The sequence below is a fragment of the Lissotriton vulgaris genome, chromosome 5 (assembly GCF_964263255.1).
Source record: "Lissotriton vulgaris chromosome 5, aLisVul1.2, whole genome shotgun sequence".
Taxonomy (NCBI): domain Eukaryota; kingdom Metazoa; phylum Chordata; class Amphibia; order Caudata; family Salamandridae; genus Lissotriton; species Lissotriton vulgaris.
The window spans coordinates 211,588,121-211,606,800 of NC_141693.1; the positions used below are offsets into that span (position 1 = coordinate 211,588,121).

Below are 18,680 nucleotides of genomic sequence, written 5' to 3' on the forward strand. Positions count from 1 at the left end.
TCAGTGTACGCACTGCTTTATAAAGCCAGGTGATCAGATGGCGACCTACCCCCATGTGTAGGATAGCGTGAATTACTGGATGTGTCGGGGGTTCCTCCAAGTTGGGGTTCCAGAACCGTTGACTACTATCCACAAGTTGTCTGTGTATCAGGAATTGCCCGGGTGGGAGATCGTATTGCTCCATCATTTGAGCAAACGTCTTGATCTGTCCTTCTTCGAACATGAACTCCATTTCCGTAACCGCCAATTCCGTCCAGATTTGTAGGGCACCCTCCGTGTAATATGCATCCCCTCTAGGGAAGCCCACTAGCGGCAGTAGGGGGGAATATGGGGGTTTGTCCTTTGACAAACGGTGAACCCTCATCATGCAGGTACGGGCTATTGAAACCAAAAGCGGTTGAGAGCGCGTCGGCCTGGTTCCAGGCAGCAACAGTCTACGGAGTGCCGGTAATGGTGTGGGGCCCTCTGCAGAGATCGTTTCCCCCATGTGTCGCCCTGCCGTCCAATACGAGAGCCACTGTAATTGTGCTGCCAGAAAGTATGCCTCAAAGGCCGGTGTTCCTAAACCCCCCTCTGTCGTGGGCAGATATAGTATCGTTAATGCCACCCTGTGTCTGCCGCCTCCCCAAATCAACTCAGTGAGAAGGCGATCTAACTCCTTGAAAAAAGTGCGCGGCGCGAGCACTGGGAGATTAGCGAAATGATACAGCAAGCGGGGGACTATTATCATTTTCGCTAAGGCTACCCTTCCTATGGGGGCTAGGGGCAACGTTTTCCAAAAGCCTACCGCTGTTTTTAGCCCCGCTAATGTCTTACGATGGTTCCCCTCGTACATATCTTCAGGGGTGTGATACAGGCGCACTCCCAGGTATCAAGGAGCATCACCATTCCATGCAAGGGATTATGACCCAATCCGCACCTCGAACGGGGCTAAGTGGGGACTAAGCAGGTTTATAGTGGACTTGTCCCAGTTTACCTTGAGACCTGAAGCCCTCGCGAAATCCCCCAGCGTCTCCCAGATGAGTGTTAAGTCCCGGATATAGATTAGAAGGTCATCCGCGTATAATGACACACAGTGTGTTGTGTCTGCGAGCGGAATTCCCCAGTCACCACCTTCCAGTATCAGGCGCAGTGCCAGGGGTTCCACTGCCAGGGCAAAAAGTAGGGGGGACAGCGGGCATCCCTGCCTGGTCCCGCTTTCCACTACGAACCCCGGGGGGATGCATTTGCCCAGTCTAACCCGGGTGGTGAGGTTTGTATAGAGAAGCTTAATGTATGCTAGTAATTTCGGTCCTATGTTGAGTTTCTGAAGGACCACGAATAAATAGGGCCATAGTAGGGTGTCGAACGCCTTTTCTAGGTCTAGAATCAGGCAAGCAGCATTGGGGAACCGACCCCTCGTGGCGTCCTGTATATGGAACAATCTACGTATGTTTTGCGACATATTTTGTCGCAGTACAAAACCGCATTGGTCCGGGTGGACTAGCGGGGGCAGTATCTGCGCCACTCTGTCTGCCAGTATCTTGCCCAATATTTTGCAGTCCGCATTGAGCAACGTAATGGGTCTGTAAGAGGATGGGATAGTGGGGTCCCTATGCGGCTTCGGAAATGTGACTATCACCGATTCTCTCAAGGATCCCGGTAGCCCGCCTCTATAGAGCGAATCGTTGTACATAGTCACCATATGTGGGACCAACTGGGCTGAGAATGTGCTATAATATTCGAGAGCGAATCCATCTATGCCCGGGGCTTTGCTACGGGCTAACGCTCTAATCGCTTGATTGATCTCCGTGGCTATTATTTTTTTGTCTAGCTGTTTTTGATCTGCCGACGGGACCCGTGGAAGTGTCAGTGGGTGCAGGAATGTGTCAATCGCGTGTGGATCATTCTGACTCGGTGCTCGATAAACCGAGGAGTAATAGGTGTGAAAAACTGCTAATATTTCAGATTGTGATTGTCGGAGTCTTGCCGCCTGATCTTTAATTTCCGTGATTGGTTTCATCTCTAGGTTTTGCTTAGCAAGCCACGCTAAGAGTGTCCCTCCCCTGTTACACTCACGGTGTACCTTAGCGGCATATAGCCTGAAGTTATATTTACGGAGGTCCCTCAGGGTCGTAGCTTAAGCGGCTTTTGCTGTGTCTATCTGCTCAATGGTGGCTTCCCCCTTGTCTTCCTTTTTCGTGAAAGTCGCCAGGGTTTGTTCTGCGTCATGTAATGCTCTCTCAAGTGTTTTGCGCACTCCTACTACCATCTGTATGCATTGCCCTCTCGCTACTAGCTTATTGGCATCCCATTCCAGCGATCTTGTAGAAGCTGTTCCCATGTTTAATGTAAAGTGCTCCCGAATATGATCTCCATGTTCCTGCTTGAACACTTGATCCGTGAGGCATTCCGGTGGCAATTTCCATGTAGGTATAGGGGGGTGAGGCGGTTTCTTCGTAAGGGTCAGTATATGTGCGTCATGGTCCGATAGGACCCTACCTAGGTAATCTGTGTGCCTTACTTTGGGATGTAGGATGGCGGAGCATAAAAAGCGGTCCAAACGGACACATAGGTCGTGAGGGACCGAGCGGAAAGAGTAAATCTTGGCGTCAGTATGGCGCGCTCTCCACACATCTACTAGCACCCAGTGCTCCACCCACCTGTTAAAGAGTTCCGTTTGTTTATGGATCTGTGAATGTGCCGGCGGGGGATGGGATCTATCTAGACTAGTGTCTAAGACACAGTTGTAGTCCCCACCTAGTATCCACAGGGTAAGTGTGTGTTAGGATAGTGTCCCCGTAAGACGGTACCAGAAGGCAGCCTGTTCTACATTTGGGGCGTATATGCTACCTATCAACACCGATTGACCATCCAGCAGTCCCCCTATCATTGCGAACCGGCCTTCTTTGTCTGTGTGTCGTACTTGCTCCTGAAAGGGGGTGCCCGGGATAATCCAAACGAGCGCTCCCCTAGCGAACGCTGAATACCCCGTGGCGCATATAGTGCCCCTCCATTTCCTTTGTAGACGTGTGACCTCCACCACTGTCAGGTGAGTCTCCTGTAGGAGAGCTATATGTGCCTGTGTCTTTTTATGTAGGCATATACTGCATAATGTTTGCTTGCTGTGTGCATTCCCCGCACGTTCAGTGTAAGCAGGGTGAAGTCCGTGTTAGGAACCCTTGTTGTCATGGGTGTCATCGTGTATCGTCTCTGCTCCTCCCAACTCTGTCCCCACTCGCCCCATCGTTTGTGTCATCCCAGCCAGTTTCCCCACGAGGAGCATAGGAAAGAGGGTTAACAAGGGAAACGGTGCAAAAATGTTCGGGAAACAGTCCCAACTGATAGGGCCTATTGTACGAGACAATACGTCCAAACTATGCATCTCACAGTGTCTCTAGTTTGTTACATTGGGTGGTGCTAACGTTTCTTCACCGATGGTCGGTGTTGTCGCTGCCCTTTTCAATCTGCAGAATTGATTATGCCTGTCGTTGTGTCCTCTGCATTTTTCTGTCCTATGGTACTGGAGAAGCCGTGCCACCCTGAGGTGCTCTGTTCGGTAACCAATCGTCTAGTCCAAGTCCATCATAGTAGAGTGTCCGCTGTTTGCGGGGTAACGAGAGGTGGTGATAAGGAGCCCTCACGGGAGGTATGCGTCTCACTGAGTTCCTCCTCAGAGGAGAAGATGTGTGGGCCTCTATTTTCTTCCGCGCCCTTGCTCGTGCACCTGGCCTCCGCCGCAGCTTGCAGAGCTTTCCTGCGCTCCGCGATTATCTGTTCCAGACCAGGGGAGTTTCTGGCATTGGGAGCCGATGCCCGGGGAGCTGTGTCAGAGCAACTCGTTTGGGTTGTCGTCTTTGCTCCCCACGGGATTGGTGATTTTACGTGTTTGATTTGGCAGCTAGGTCCATGAGCTTCGCTGTTCATACACTTATTAAATAGGCCTTTTCTTGACTTTAAGGTGCATTGTAAGAAACTGGTCCCTCCATCAGAAACTGACCTCGCTAAGCCAATTTCCTTAGCTGATTGTGGTCTGAGATTACGAACCAAGGTTCAGGACATCGTTAACTTTTAGGTTCCTTACACATGCTTTATCTTGCTCGTTATCTGTCATTGTTTCCTTACCTATGCTCTTTCATTACATGCATTATGTTTTCAATTATGGGTTTGTCCGCCTTGTGAAGATTTGATTTGGGACATTCCTAATAATTAACTTGTGGGTTGGGGCAATGTAAACCGAGAGTTTCTCCTATGTGATACTTTGTTGTTTGAGAATGTACCTTATTGGTTAGAATTTTGCGCAATGGGTGTGTACTCATATTGTGATTTTTGGGATAAAAAGGAATGTCTTGCCTTACAAAATTGAACAGTTTCTTGAGTTGTACACCGTGTTGTATTGCTGAGATTACTGTTACTAGCTGCAGCTAATAAATTTGGTCTCTGATGCCACCCAGAAGTAATCTGTGTCTCTGTATACCAAGACAGGGGAATCCGAAGACTTTGGGCGTCTCCCTAGCGCCGCTGGGTTTAGAAACCCGGTTCTTCAACGGCCAGTGGCTTTCCTGGACTTTGTGCCACTTATTGCCGGCGCAATTTCGTTGTTGGTGATGGGGGAGTCTAAATACTTTCTGTTTTCGTCAGTCAGAGTCGGCATCGCTATATCTTTAATCATGGCACTATTTTCTTCCTCGTGTAAGAAGCTGCCGAAGTGTACACCCCCCTGTAATATGAGGCAAACTCTTCCTCCACCTCCTGCGGATCAGTAACACTACACGCCTCCCTAACAATTAACTCAGGCACCAGTCTGGAGGCTCTCTACCCGCTCAAGCCAAGCAATTAGTTTCCCCGCGTTATCACCATGCTCATAGATTCTACTCTGTATATCATTGAATTGAGCAACAGCCTTCTCTAGAGCCATGCCCCTATACCCCTAGTGGGATGGGTATGCTCAGACGTGAGTCCCATGCTCTCCACACCACTGGATTCAAGCAAGCCGGGCTGAAGACGGCTGGAATGCCAGAAACCGGTCCTCTGAAGCTTGTTTCCGGTTCAGGGAAGGCATGGCTTGGCAGTTCGGGCTGGACTGTTCCCATGAGGCACAGGGTCAGACTGATTTGCATATGGTCATGTCTGAACTGGGGTAGTGTGGATTGCAAAAAAAAGATAGATTTAGGCCCAGATCTCTGTACTGGGGTGAATGTATGACATTGTTCTGCATTCTGTCCATCAACTGTGGTTTTTGCATTTGTCACCCCGAGTGGGATGGGTATGCTCAGACGTGAGTCCCATGCTCTCCACACCACTGGATTCAGGCAAGCCGGGCTGTAGACGGCTGGAATGCCAGAAACCGGTCCTCGGAAGTTTGTTTCTGGTCCAGGGAAGGCATGGCTTGGCAGTTCGGGCTGGACTGTTCCCATGAGGCACAGGGTCAGACTGATTTGCATATGGCCATGTCTGAACTGGGGTAGTGTGGATTGCAAAAAAACGATGGATTTAGGCCCAGATCTCTGTACTGGGGTGAATGTATGACATTGTTCTGCATTCTGTCCATCAACTGTAGTTTTTGCATTTGTCACCCCGAGTGGGATGGGTATGCTCAGACGTGAGTCCCATGCTCTCCACACCACTGGATTCAGGCAAGCCGGGCTGTAGACGGCTGGAATGCCAGAAACCGGTCCTCGGAAGCTTGTTTCCGGTCCAGGGAAGGCATGGCTTGGCAGTTCGGGCTGGACTGTTCCCATGAGGCACAGGGTCAGACTGATTTGCATATGGCCATGTCTGAACTGGGGTGGTGTGGAGTGCAAAAAAACGATGGATTTGGGCCCAGATCTCTGTCCTGGGGTGAATGTATGACATTTTTCTGCATTCTGTCCATCAACTGTGGTTTTTGCATTTGTCACCCCGAGTAGGATCGGTATGCTCAGACGTGAGTCCCATGCTCTCCACACCACTGGATTCAAGCAAGCCGGGCTGAAGACGGCTGGAATGCCAGAAACCGGTCCTCAGAAGCTTGTTTCCAGTCCAGGGAAGACATGGCTTAGCAGTTCGGGCTGTACTGTTCCCATGAGGCACAGGGCTAGACTGATTTGCATATGGCCCTGTCTGAACTGGGGTGGTGGAGTGAGCTAAAGAATGATGATCGATTAAACCCAGATCAGTTGACTGGGGGTGTGTGCTTTCAATGTTCAACACTCCGTCCATCATCCCCTTTGGTTTTGATTTGTTTGCCCTATGTTGGCAGGGTATGCCCAGACGTGGGTCCCTTGCTCACTTTGCCACTGGATTCAAGCTAGCCTGGCTGATGGTGACTGATTAGCCGGAAACCGGTCCCAGGATGCTTGTTTCCGGTCCATGGAAGACATGGCTTGGCAGTTCGGGCTGGACTGTTCCCATGAGGCACAGGGTCAGACTGATTTGCATATGGCCATGTCTGAACTGGGGTGGTGGAGTGAGCTAAAGAATGATGATGGATTAAACCCAGATCAGTTGACTGGGGGTGAGTGTTTGCAATGTTCAACACTCCGTCCATCATCACCTTTGGTTTTGCCATATTTGAGCCCATCCAGCCTGAAAACCGTCTCCCTTCTCAAATCTTGTAAGAGGTTGGCCCTCTGTCCCTTATGGACAGCCCAGCCCGACAAGTGAGATTCAAGAGTTCAGAGGCAATAGATAGTTCTAGTTGGAGGACAGGCAGGGGAGGAGGTAGATCACATTTGGGCAAACCCAAGCACCCAGCATAGATGGAAAACAAGCACATTAACAGTACAATCACATTGACCAAACAAGCATTAGCAAATGCAACAAGTATTTTGAATGTATGTCTGTAATAAGAACTGTAGGCTGCTTGTAATACACACAGTTTCCCGTACGGTGGCACCATTATTACATATATAAAAAAATTATAGCCAGTACTTTATGTCAATAGAAATCCATACTGTTAAGCTAATGGCAAACAGTGTAATAGTCTGCACTATGGTACTGACCTGTAGGATGATCAGATTTCATTAGTACTCAGCAACAAAACATAATTATAAAAAAGTAACAATATCATGGTCTTGGGCACGAAAATGCTCACCTGAGAGTTCAGGGGTCTAATGGCAACTCAGGGTACAGGTGGTCACATTTAGAGTTTTGCTCAAGGGGGCCTTATAATCCTACCACAACTATATCGATATCAACCTTAAAACATGCTCATAATGGGAGATTTTGTTTGCAGAGGTGTTGTGTTGTGTTACACGAGTCAGCGCGAGTACATGCTTGGTGCGAGGTTTCCCTCGTGTATTCTCCACATGGACTCGCGCCGACTCGTGCTATTGTTTTCATTCAATTTGGTCTCGAGTGTTATTATTGTTCAATTGTGCATCACTCGAGACCATCCTCAGTTGGTTGTACATGTACTGTTTGCTCTAACTGTAATAAGGATCAGTTACCGGCGATCTTCTCAGAGATTGGAGCTGTATGCAGGGAGTGCTTCATTTGTACGAATAAACTTGTTCCAACAACATTTACTTTTGATGAGAAATGTGGTTCGAAAAAAGATCCCAAGGTAGAAGTTGGCATGATGGTAAAGGTCAAGAAACCATGGAAGGTCAAGAAAGGTGAAAGTTCATTTATGGGTCCTTTTGAAGTTTTAGAGGTCTTGAAAAACTCTGTGAGATTATCCAACAATAAGGTTTGGAATCTGAGTAGAATTGCTATCCTCAAGGCTGACAAGGATGTTTACTGTAAAGAACTTGTTCCTGAACATCCTGATTTTTCCTTTTTGGATGAGGATTCCTGTACTACAGATGATTTACCTTGCTGCTCAAGTAGTTGTCATACCAATCAGGATTCTGCTCCTACTGTAACTCCCTGTTCAGATAGCAGTGCCATCAATCAAGATGTTACTGTCCAGTATGGTGTTCCCTTACCAAAAAGAGTCACTAAGAAACCAAAGTGGTTGTCTGATTTTGTTGCTTTCATAACTAGAAAATTGTAATTCACAGTGTTTTTTTGTTGTTGTTTTTTTTCATAAGGGGGGAAGGTGTGTTGTGTTGTGTTACCCGAGTCAGCGCGAGTACATGCTTGGTGCGAGGTTTCCCTCGTGTATTCTCCACATGGACTCGCGCCGACTCGTGCTATTGTTTTCATTCAATTTGGTCTCGAGTGTTATTATTGTTCAATTGTGCATCACTCGAGACCATCCTCAGTTGGTTGTACATGTACTGTTTGCTCTAACTGTAATAAGGATCAGTTACCGGCGATCTTCTCAGAGATTGGAGCTGTATGCAGGGAGTGCTTCATTTGTACGAATAAACTTGTTCCAACAACATTTACTTGTTGATATTTACTCAACAAGAGGAAAGCCTAAAAAATACTGAAATTCACCAGTTATGGGAATCTATGCATCCATATCTTGCATCCCTACCATACATTACCTCTTACAGGCCACCACAATACCACCAATGATATTCACATTTAAATGCAGACAGGAAACACATTGCTTTCTGTCTGTATTTATCTGTAGAAATCAGTAAAAACGGAAAACTGGGAGCCTTAATCATAATTAAATGAAAACTTGACAATTCAATGTCCCCACATATCTATCCCTAAAATCTGAAATACTGAAACCCATTCAAAAAGTGAACGCATTTAGTATTATAGTGTTGAACCATGGAGGGTAGCCCCCGATGAGGGTTTTCTCAATGGGTATATAATAATGATGATAATACTAGTGCAAGACCTAATACTACAAGTTATCACAATAATAATATTACAAATAATAACTGCAAATCTAATGAAACTATAACAATAATAAGAAACTTTACAAAACAGCATAAATTCTCTGTTTGGTACCAGGTAAGTGATATCATAACATAAACAAGGATTCTGAGGAAGGAAGCAGGTACCAGGAAGCAGATAAAGAGAAAAGAGCTTCTTACGTAGAAGTTTCCGGCCACTGGGGGAGGGAGGACATCGAATGCGCAGTCCGTGCCGCATGTGGCGGTATTGAAGATCTCCTGCACACTCGTTTGACACGTGGCGCCATTCCCAGTTCCTTTGATGGTAATATTTGCGGTCAAGTCACCGGATGGTGTCTTAAGACAAGGGGTGTTGTACAGCGAACTCAAGGAAATGGTGGTGGAGTATCCTGATGGATAGCAGGGGTGGTCGATGGTGTCGCCTTTCTGGGCCTGCAGAGAAGAGACTCTTGATTAGGTACAGTTGCATATCAGTGCTGAAGTCTTCCGCTTATTACCCTTTGATGCCCCACTACCCAAGTCACCATATTAAGTTCAGGAGGAGGTGGCAGCTCTGTGAACCACATCTAAGCAATTTTTGGGCCAACTACTTAACTGGACATTTTTCTCAGGAAGCTGATTCATCAAATGGTGTTAAGATTCCCCATATTAAGGCCAGTGGCACACTATGGGAGCCCTGCGGATGAACATCCACACAACCAGGGTCGGCTTTAGCGCTGGTGGAGCCCGATACAGCAATCATTTTTGGTACCCCGACACCCCATGACCATCTCCTTGGATTCTCTTGCTACCACCGGTCAAAAGTGCCCCTCATCTCTCCAATCATAAGTTATTGCTAAACACAGCACCCCTCCCCCCCCCGAGGCCTGCACCCCCTCCATAGATCCATGCCCAGTGCGGCAGCACTGGTCGCACTGCTTTAAAGCCGGCCCTGCACACAATAGTACCCTTGGTTCTGTTCCATTACGCAGGAGTGGTCTAGAACACTCAGGCATGACGGAGGCTTCTCCATTGTCAATCCCCAGCCAGGCCAGGTGTGCTCATTTTTAGTATTCCCCATCTTCAGCTATTGCCATTTTCTCCTTACCACCATCACAAGCTGGACTGTCCTTTAAAAACATGCCCTTACCACAGGCAGATACTGCTGCCAACAATGATACTAGATTTTAGTTTACCTCTAAGACAAGAAGCGAGCGTTTAGCATATTGTACACATGACTCTGCATAACTTGTCTATCTCAATCTAACATCTTTCTGAGGGGCCTCTGTTCAAGGCCTAGATGCCCAGGCAGTACCCAAGGCTCTTGATACAGTAGAGAGCACACAGGAAAACGTTTGTATATTCCACTTTGGAAACTCTCACTTTTGGAGGGACACATTCTTTTTTAAGGTAGTGTACCTCTTTTTGCAAAGAGTCTTTTTTTGAGTTTTCTGCGAAAAAGAATCCACCCCTCAGCCAATATGCATTATGAAAGTCTCTTGAAACTGCTCCTATCAAAATACTCACTATTTCTTTCAAAACATGTAAATTAATGTTCATATTCATTGGCTGACAAGGCACAGGTACTCAAAAAAGTGTATTCTGTTGAACTTCCACAGGCGAATGTCCTGTTTGCCTGAATGACCAACTGGTGAGGTCAGATGAATTCATATTGGAGACTCAGCTGACATCAGACTCACTCTGATTCCTACCAACCTTTAAAAGCATGAGCCAGCATCAGAGCCACTGGAATTATGCGGCAGGAGAGGGTCAAATCATGCAACAGGGTTGAGTAAATTATGCGGCATGAAAATACAAATTATGCCACATAATGCAGCACATTTTGTAATAGCAGTACTCCATTATTTAGTCATTTTTAAACTCGGTAACACTGTCTTGGCATTGGTTGAACCTCTTTAGTACCGGTTTAACACCCAAATATAGCAATAAACAACAGAAAAGTGACCAGTATAGCTTTGCAAATGGCTTCACCACATGGCAACGTGTCTCTTCATGTTTAGTAACTTTTGAACCGTTTGAGTTAGAAACACTTTTTTGTTGAAATCAGCAGATTATGCTGCAGATGGTGGATTATGTGGTAAATGCGGAAAATCTATAATTATGCGAATACCGCAGCGGCCACACAATCGCATAATACCAGTGGCCCTGGCCAGCATGCAACCATCCCAAATTTCCTGCTAAAGGTGCAATCAAAAATGAGGTTAAACTATGTTCACCGTGGCTGATCAAGTATAAATCTTGAACAATCATTGGGTGTTGATGAGGATGAAGCAGGTTAGGTTTCCTGCTGGCTAGTATGCCTCTTCATGCAGGTGTTTTGAGAACATAAAGGCCCTGACTGTGTGGAAGGGGAACCACTTGGGAACGTAAGATAAGGCTGTATCCACACCCTACACCCCACAAGTTACACACTCACCTCCCTCAGCTTGGCCAGCAGCAGTAGCAGGGCCTGGTCTTTCCCGTAGCAGAGGTAGCTGTGCGTGAACACGGTGTAGTTGTAGCCGTACAGCTTGAAGACCGCCTCCGTGGTCTTGTCTGTGATCGGGACCTTCGGGCTGAAGGTTATCTGGGTCGATGCCCCACCGAGGTCCAGTGCTCCGAAGGCCTCGCCTTTAGTTGGGTGGATCCATTTGCCAGCGAACGAGTACTGAGGTCCAGTCACGCGCCAGGTACACAAGGGCATGGAGACAGGGCGTACACGAAAACATGGGAAACAACGCGTGCACACACACACATACACATGTATGCGGAGTCATCAACGGACAAAGAAATACAGAGGCCATTGCATATGCACATGTACACATATACAGAAATGTAAGCATTCACATACATGCACAAGGACAGGCACAGAAATACACAGTAAATGCAGGTATGGGTTGAAGACAGAAGTAGAGACACACACACACATGTACGGGCATATTTACACACAGACACAATGTAAAGGGGCTCACAAGCAAACAGATGACCACACAATGCACACAAGTGTGCACGGGAATATAAAGGCAAACGTAAACAACATATGTGCATACACAGACATACAGAGAAATACATTAACGTATGAAAAAGCATTTTATTAGGCACCAGACACACAGAAGCATAAAGATGCAAACACACAGGCATTCGAAAACACACAGAAGAATATACAGGGATGAACGTTTGAACATACACAGAAAAACAGAAAAGGATTACAATTAGAAAATAGTGAAAAAAGTGACAATAAATCAGCAGCATTCATTAGATGCAAGGAAATGTGTACATAAACCCTACCCGACATGGTCTTCCCCACTCAATGGGATTGCTTGTAATGCAAACGCCCCCCAAGACTCAAGAACACGCATTTTCTTTAAGAGGCTCTGCTGAAGGACTCTTTCCTTGCTTCTAAAGTGTTAAGACTCATTGCCCTATACTTTAAGGCGGGAAATGGTCTGTTAGTGACAATGTTCTCTACGTCAGAGTTTACAGGCATGCAGCACTAACCATCTGTCTCTCTCTTCCTTGTCACATTCCTTCACATTGAAAGATCTCATTGCCTTCACCAAAGCATCTCAATGCCCCGTTATGAAAAGGTGGAAGCCGTATATCAATGATGCCTGGCTAACCTAGAACTCGGTCCACCATCTTGTGAAAGAATGCTCACCAATCCTAAATATTCTGGAAAGTCTGTGTTGTGTTCCCTCCTGGACAAAAGAATACAGCATTGCCAACAATTCTCCTGCCATGCAATGTCTAGTGCCTGACTCAGGGCCATGATTTGCCAGTGGTACCCAAAATAATTGCATCCCTCCAACCAGGTTTTGCTGGACCCATGGCACAAGAAAGAAAATCCTAGGAAAGTGTCGGATACTGCCATTCAGGAATTGTTGTTTAAATAGGTAGTGGAGCTTGCTGGTTCTACCAGAAGTGGAATTCGATGCAACTCGGCTTCTGCTTCACAACCAATCTGTTGTAGTAGAAATGTTGAAGTTTTGCTTTGTCTTGAATGTGAAAAGAATAAACAAATAGATTCCAGTGGTCCAATTCAAAGTGGAGACTCAGAGGCAGGCCAAGGGACTTTGACATTGATTGACGTAGAAAACAGAGGCTATAACAATTGTATTCTGCTTTGATACCTGGGATATCTCCACTTTGAAGTGTGAAAATAGCTCTTCCAGTTTGTTGTTCTCGCCTTTCTCAGCTACGCTGCTTCCATATTGTTTAAGAGATGTTTGCTTAATGGTTTGGATCCTACATGTGTTCGTTATACACCTCTATCTCCATCACTGGCTTTGTTCATGATTCCTCATCAGCCCAGATGGCATTTGAAATTCTGCAGCTTCATGGCTTGTTATTCAATCTGTTAAAGGTTCACTTGGTACCTTGTACCTTGCTTACGAGAGATGTTATTGGTGATATACTGTGGTCAGATGTGAGTCCATTCTTCTCACATAAAGTTAGGATCCATTTTTTACAGAGCAATCTGTTAACGTTAGTACAGAATGTCCAGACTGGTTGTGGCTTCTGGTCCAAGGTTGGATGTCATCAACATTGTTTCTAATATGTGGTACTCATTTACAAGTTATGTGGCTAAAAAGACTCTTAGGGGCAGATTTACTATCTTTTCATGTCGCGCACTGCAGCAGCCAAAAATGCTGCGTTACGTTAAAAGGAGAGAGGAGGAGAGCGCCCTATTTACTAAAATAAGGCACTCTCCTCCCCTCTCACTAGCGGCAGCGCTAAGATCAGCTGCCCTGCCCCACGGAGACACCTTTGCGCCATGGTGCAAGGGTGTCTCCTTGAGTCTAGAATAGGTTTTGAACTGGAAGGAAGCCTTCCAGTACAAAATATTATGCACAGACTCACTTTAACCATTTTCCTACTTTGTATGTGTGCTGTAAAGTGCAGCAAACGTGCAAAGTAGGAAAAGGATTTCTCCTTCCTTGCACCTACCTGAAAAGGGCGCAGATTTCTCACGCTAAACCCAATCTACTTTATTTAGTAAATTGGGTTTAGCATGAGAAACCTTGGGTGGTTGCATGTGAACGCCCATGCACCACCCTAGGTACGCACCGGGGGGCGCAAAGTAATGCAACTTTATAGGTAAACAAGGGGGACACAATTGGTAGCTGTGGACCATGGGTATCAATTATTAAGAAAAACAAAGGTCCTCAGCAAAAATGGAGTGACAAACTAATATCATATAGACCACAATAGGCTACTATATATTTTTTCCTTTGCCGCAGTTGATAGAACAATGTCTACGAGGGAGCACGCCTTGATGGGGCTGCGCCGTTGGTTCCACGTCGTATCGGGAATCATTCCCAATACGGCGTGGAAAAAACGGCGCAGCCCCATCAAGGCATTCTCCCTCGTAGACATTGTTCTATCAACTGCGGATCGCATCTAATTGTCGACCGCACGCTAAAGCAAGAAGGCATCACAGCCTCAGCGGATCGCATCTAATTTCCGACCGCACGCTAAAGCAAGAAGGCATCACAGCCAGTACAGACAGAATGCCCAGATTGTCCTTATCTCAAATTAATTTGGTGCCACCGGCGCCCTCTCACGCATTGCGTACAAGGAACACCACCACCTGGGCTCCTCAGCCCCTTCAGAACACACAGTGTTCGCCTACGCCCTTCAACCTCGCTTATCCCTCCAAGAGGCGTATTTAATGTTTAACCAGGCAAACATAATGTTAAGTCCTGATGATGATCCCAATTTAAGACATGAGTCCCTTTCTCACTGCACCATCAGGATTCAAGCAAGCCGGGCCGAAGACGGCTGAAATGCCAGAAACCGGTCCCCGGTAGCTTGTCTCCTTTCTGGTGAAGAATTGGCTTGGTAGTTTAGTCTGCCCTGTTCCCATGATGCACTGGGCCAGGGACAGACTGATTTGCATATAGCCAGGTTCTGAGCTGGGATGGTGCAGTGAGATAAATAACGGTGATGGATCAAGTCCTGATCTTTGGACTGGGTAAGAGTGGTCTGCTTAATTCAGACACTCTGTTCATCACCACCCCCTTTTCTGAATCGTTTTTGGCCACTATAGGTGTGGCAGGGTATACTCAGACATGAGTCCCTTTCTCACTGCACCATCAGGATTCAAGCAAGCCGGGCCGAAGACGGCTGAAATGCCAGAAACCGGTCCCCGGTAGCTTGTCTCCTTTCTGGTGAAGAATTGGCTTGGTAGTTTAGTCTGCCCTGTTCCCATGATGCACTGGGCCAGGGACAGACTGATTTGCATATAGCCAGGTTCTGAGCTGGGATGGTGCAGTGAGATAAATAACGGTGATGGATCAAGCCCTGATCTTTGGACTGGGTAAGAGTGGTCTGCTTAATTCAGACACTCTGTTCATCACCACCCCCTTTTCTGAATCCCAATTTAATCTGAGCACCGGATCGAAACGTCGACTCCTTTTAGTAGTCATACTGTTGATCATTGGATATTATTATTTTTTGTATGTACTACTCTGGGAAACTCTGTTCATGTTGATTCCAAAACAGTGCCCAGACTGCTCACCCCTTTTGCCTGAAGCACTCTTTCCTCCAATCCTTTATTTTCCTTCCTTTCTATTTCTAGGACTGTGCCTTACTGCAAGAAAATGTTTTTTGCTGAATGTATTTAACTCGAAATTCCTGAATTGTTTTATAATAAATTCCCTGCCCGGCTGGGCAAAGGAAAAAATATATAGTAGCCTATTGTGGCCTATATGATATTAGTTTGTCACTCCATTTTTGCCGAGGACCTTTGTTTTTCTTAATAAGCAAAGTAATGCAAAGCAGCGCTATGTGCTGCTTCGCATTACTTTTCCGTTATTTCCAGCGGTAAAGAAGTTTAGCGCTAGAAAGTAAATTGGGGAAAAAAGATTTTGTGCCGATTTGCGTCACAACATGGCGCAAAATCTTAGTAAATCCCCCCCCCCAAGTGTTCCACTGGGATCTCAAAACTCAAGACTTTAGAATACATAATGCCAGCCATTAGACACAAGCTACACCCTAATCAGGCCGAAACCAGTCTTTGGATGTGTGTGTTTCGTTCCAGAGAGAGCCTGGCTTGGCAGTTGAGGCTGGGCTGATCCTGATGGAGCAGGGTCTAGATTGATTTGCATATGGCTGGATACAATCTGAGGTAGCATGGTGGGCAAAAGAACGATGGGTCGGAGCGCTACGAGTGATTACCAGTTATTATTCTCCAACCATCTTTTGTGTGTTTGATATCTGTCGGTCAGCAAAGTTCCATGCTTTATTCGTACATTTCAGGGTGAATGCTGAGGGTTAAAGGCATCTTGGCAGGCCACGTGTGGTTCGAGATGGCTCCTCAATGCAAGAAGATTTAAGGAGTGTTAAAGAATGTGATAAGGAAGAGATGACTCTGTATGGAGACTACAACTATGGCTCCAATTACAAGTGGTGTGGAGCAGAATTCCTACTGAAACTCCACTATATGTGGGCCAGTGTGCCCAAACCCAGATTTCCTGACTGCAAGAACATTAGACCTGATTTTTCTTGGCAGAAAACGCTGCTTTCCATCCCAGATCCAGTCCTGGCCCTTTCCTGACACAAAACTAAAGTATTGGGGGAGCATGTATTGCTCAACCCTGCCATGGGATGTTTTACCTTCTCTCCCAACTACACAAGATCTCTGGCCTCTTTATTAATTTTACTGTAAAAACATGCATTACAGGGCAGGTTTACTGCTCATCCCTTCTCGGCTTCAAGCCATGCCATTTTAATATATACAAGTTATGTACACAATGCACCAGTATCTGTGTGCTTTTTCCCTCAAGGGCAATGGATAATGTTAAAGATACTTATGGATAATGTATAAATATATTTACCAAGCTACAAATATTCCAGCAATCAATGCAAAGACACGTGAATGCCAGAGTTCCCCTAATAAACTATACCCTCAATCAACGAGAGAGGGGAGGGACAGGAGAGACTAGGGCATTGAGAGTTGCTTCTTCCTAACCACAAGGTAAAAAAAACGACAACTAGTAGCGTACAGTCGGATCAGGTCTTGCCTCCATACATACTTCATCAAAGGGCAGACCCATGGAGGTACTTCCTCCTAGGTGTATCCGCCACATCTTAAAAAAGGAACAGATAGCCCGTCGTATTAGAGAATCTCTGCATAGCGCCCTTCATACCACCCATGGTGATGCCATCATTGTGTCATCTCAGGAATCGCTGTCCATAGTAGAGCGCCAAAGGTGCACCTCCCTGTTTGTTGCATTGTGCGTGCTATCTTTGATGAAGTAAGTTAGGAGGCAAGGATTGATAATGGTGTATATGGACTTCACACAGAGCCGTAGAGCCTGATTTAGATCTTGGGGCACGGGTTACTGTGTCACAACGGTGACGGATGTCCCGTCCGGCGAAATATCAATCCCATTGTATCCTATGAGATGTATAATTCGGCGGATGGGATATCAGTCACCATTGTCACAGAGTAACCTGATCGCTGAGATCTGCATCCGGCCCTTAATCTTTGTCTCTGTTGCCCTAATGTGTGAATACAAGGGGACCTCCTATATATATATATATATATATATATATATATATATATATATATATATATATATATATCCTTGTTCCATCAATGACCAGTAAGTAGGGGTAAAACTCTGTATGATCAGGATATATGAGGCACTATATGCACTTCAGCCTACTTTGTGTGATTTGTTTTTTTCACATGTGCGTTTGCTGTGTCACTTTTGCACAAGCATGTAATGGTGCATAACTGCTTTTAACGCTAGAATCCTTTTATTTACTTATTTGTTTTCTTATTATTTCGTCCTGTGTGTCTAACATTTTGTTTTAGTGTCTATTGAGTGTACTGAATGTTGTATGTCTATAGGAATATGAATTGTATGGGGATTCAGGTCCTGATGAATGCCATAGACGCTGTGCGGGCCACTAGGCAGAAACATGTTGACCACAATGATGCTGGAGTAATAATTCTCCCAGGCAACATGCATGATATGTTTTAATCATCTCTTTAATACTCCAGTAGTAAAAGTGTACTGGAGCTACCTTGGAGATTTGCAAACCACACTGTTTTGGATCCTTTCTTCATGAGAAGACTCAGAAAGCACAGCCTATGAACATAGAAAGCCCGTTCACCATTATAATTATTTTTAGCGATTGAGGAAGCCCAGGGATGAAGCATGACACCTGTGTAGGTGTGTGAGGGTTTAGCCACCGTTTTTTAAAAGATGTCCCAACCATTGTTCTTAGGGTATACTATTAGTTTATCGGAATATTAGAGTTCCCCAGTAACAAATGGTTTCCACTGGATTTATGTGAGCAAAGTGGTCCCTAGGCAATGCACTATGTAGATATTCTATTGGTAAAGAACAAGTTACTTACCTTCAGTAACGCTTTTTCTGGTGGATACAGTATCTGCCAGTGGATTCCTCACTTTGAGAATATCCCCTTGCGTCAGCAACATTCGGAAATTCTTTTTGTAGCTTTGCGCCGACATGGACAATGTCACAGGAGCACGGCATCGCTCGCACGGCTCAGCTGACGTCACCGACTCCATAACAGGCCCACGTCGGCATGATGACATCAGTTCCGCCCTTTTTTCCTTGCCTTCGAGGCACACGGACGGATCAACAATAGTAGAAATACACACAATGTACATAGTACCAAATGATCAAAATAGCACACACAGTGTGAAGCCAATGCAGGAAAGCAATTGAAATAAAACATTTCCTTTGACAATAAAAATATTAACATTACAGTAACTCAGGCATAGAAGAGTGGACAACGGGGAGGCGGGTGGGTCAGTGAGGAATCCACAGGCAGATACTGTATCCACCAGAAAAAGCGTTACCGAAGGTAAGTAACTTGTTCTTCTGATGGATACATCTGCCAGTGGATTCCTCACCTTATGAATAGAGTCCCACAGCAGTCCCCACTCCCGGAGGAGGGTGTCCACTCTCCTATGCCAGAAAATCTTGGAGGACAGAGCGC

At 45.9% G+C, this 18,680-nt stretch overlaps 1 protein-coding gene across 1 annotated transcript in view; it reads right to left on the reverse strand.

Annotated features, from left to right (window-relative positions):
* Positions 1–18,680, reverse strand: part of LOC147710515 (ectonucleoside triphosphate diphosphohydrolase 8-like) — a 418,351-nt gene that overhangs the window by 55,897 nt on the left and 343,774 nt on the right. The window contains exons 6-7 of the mRNA XM_086921185.1: positions 11,137–11,367; positions 8,901–9,152 (exon numbers count right to left, since the gene is read on the reverse strand). Coding sequence (XP_086777311.1) covers positions 8,901–9,152; positions 11,137–11,367 — 483 coding nt within the window. The remainder of the gene's footprint in view (positions 1–8,900; positions 9,153–11,136; positions 11,368–18,680) is intronic.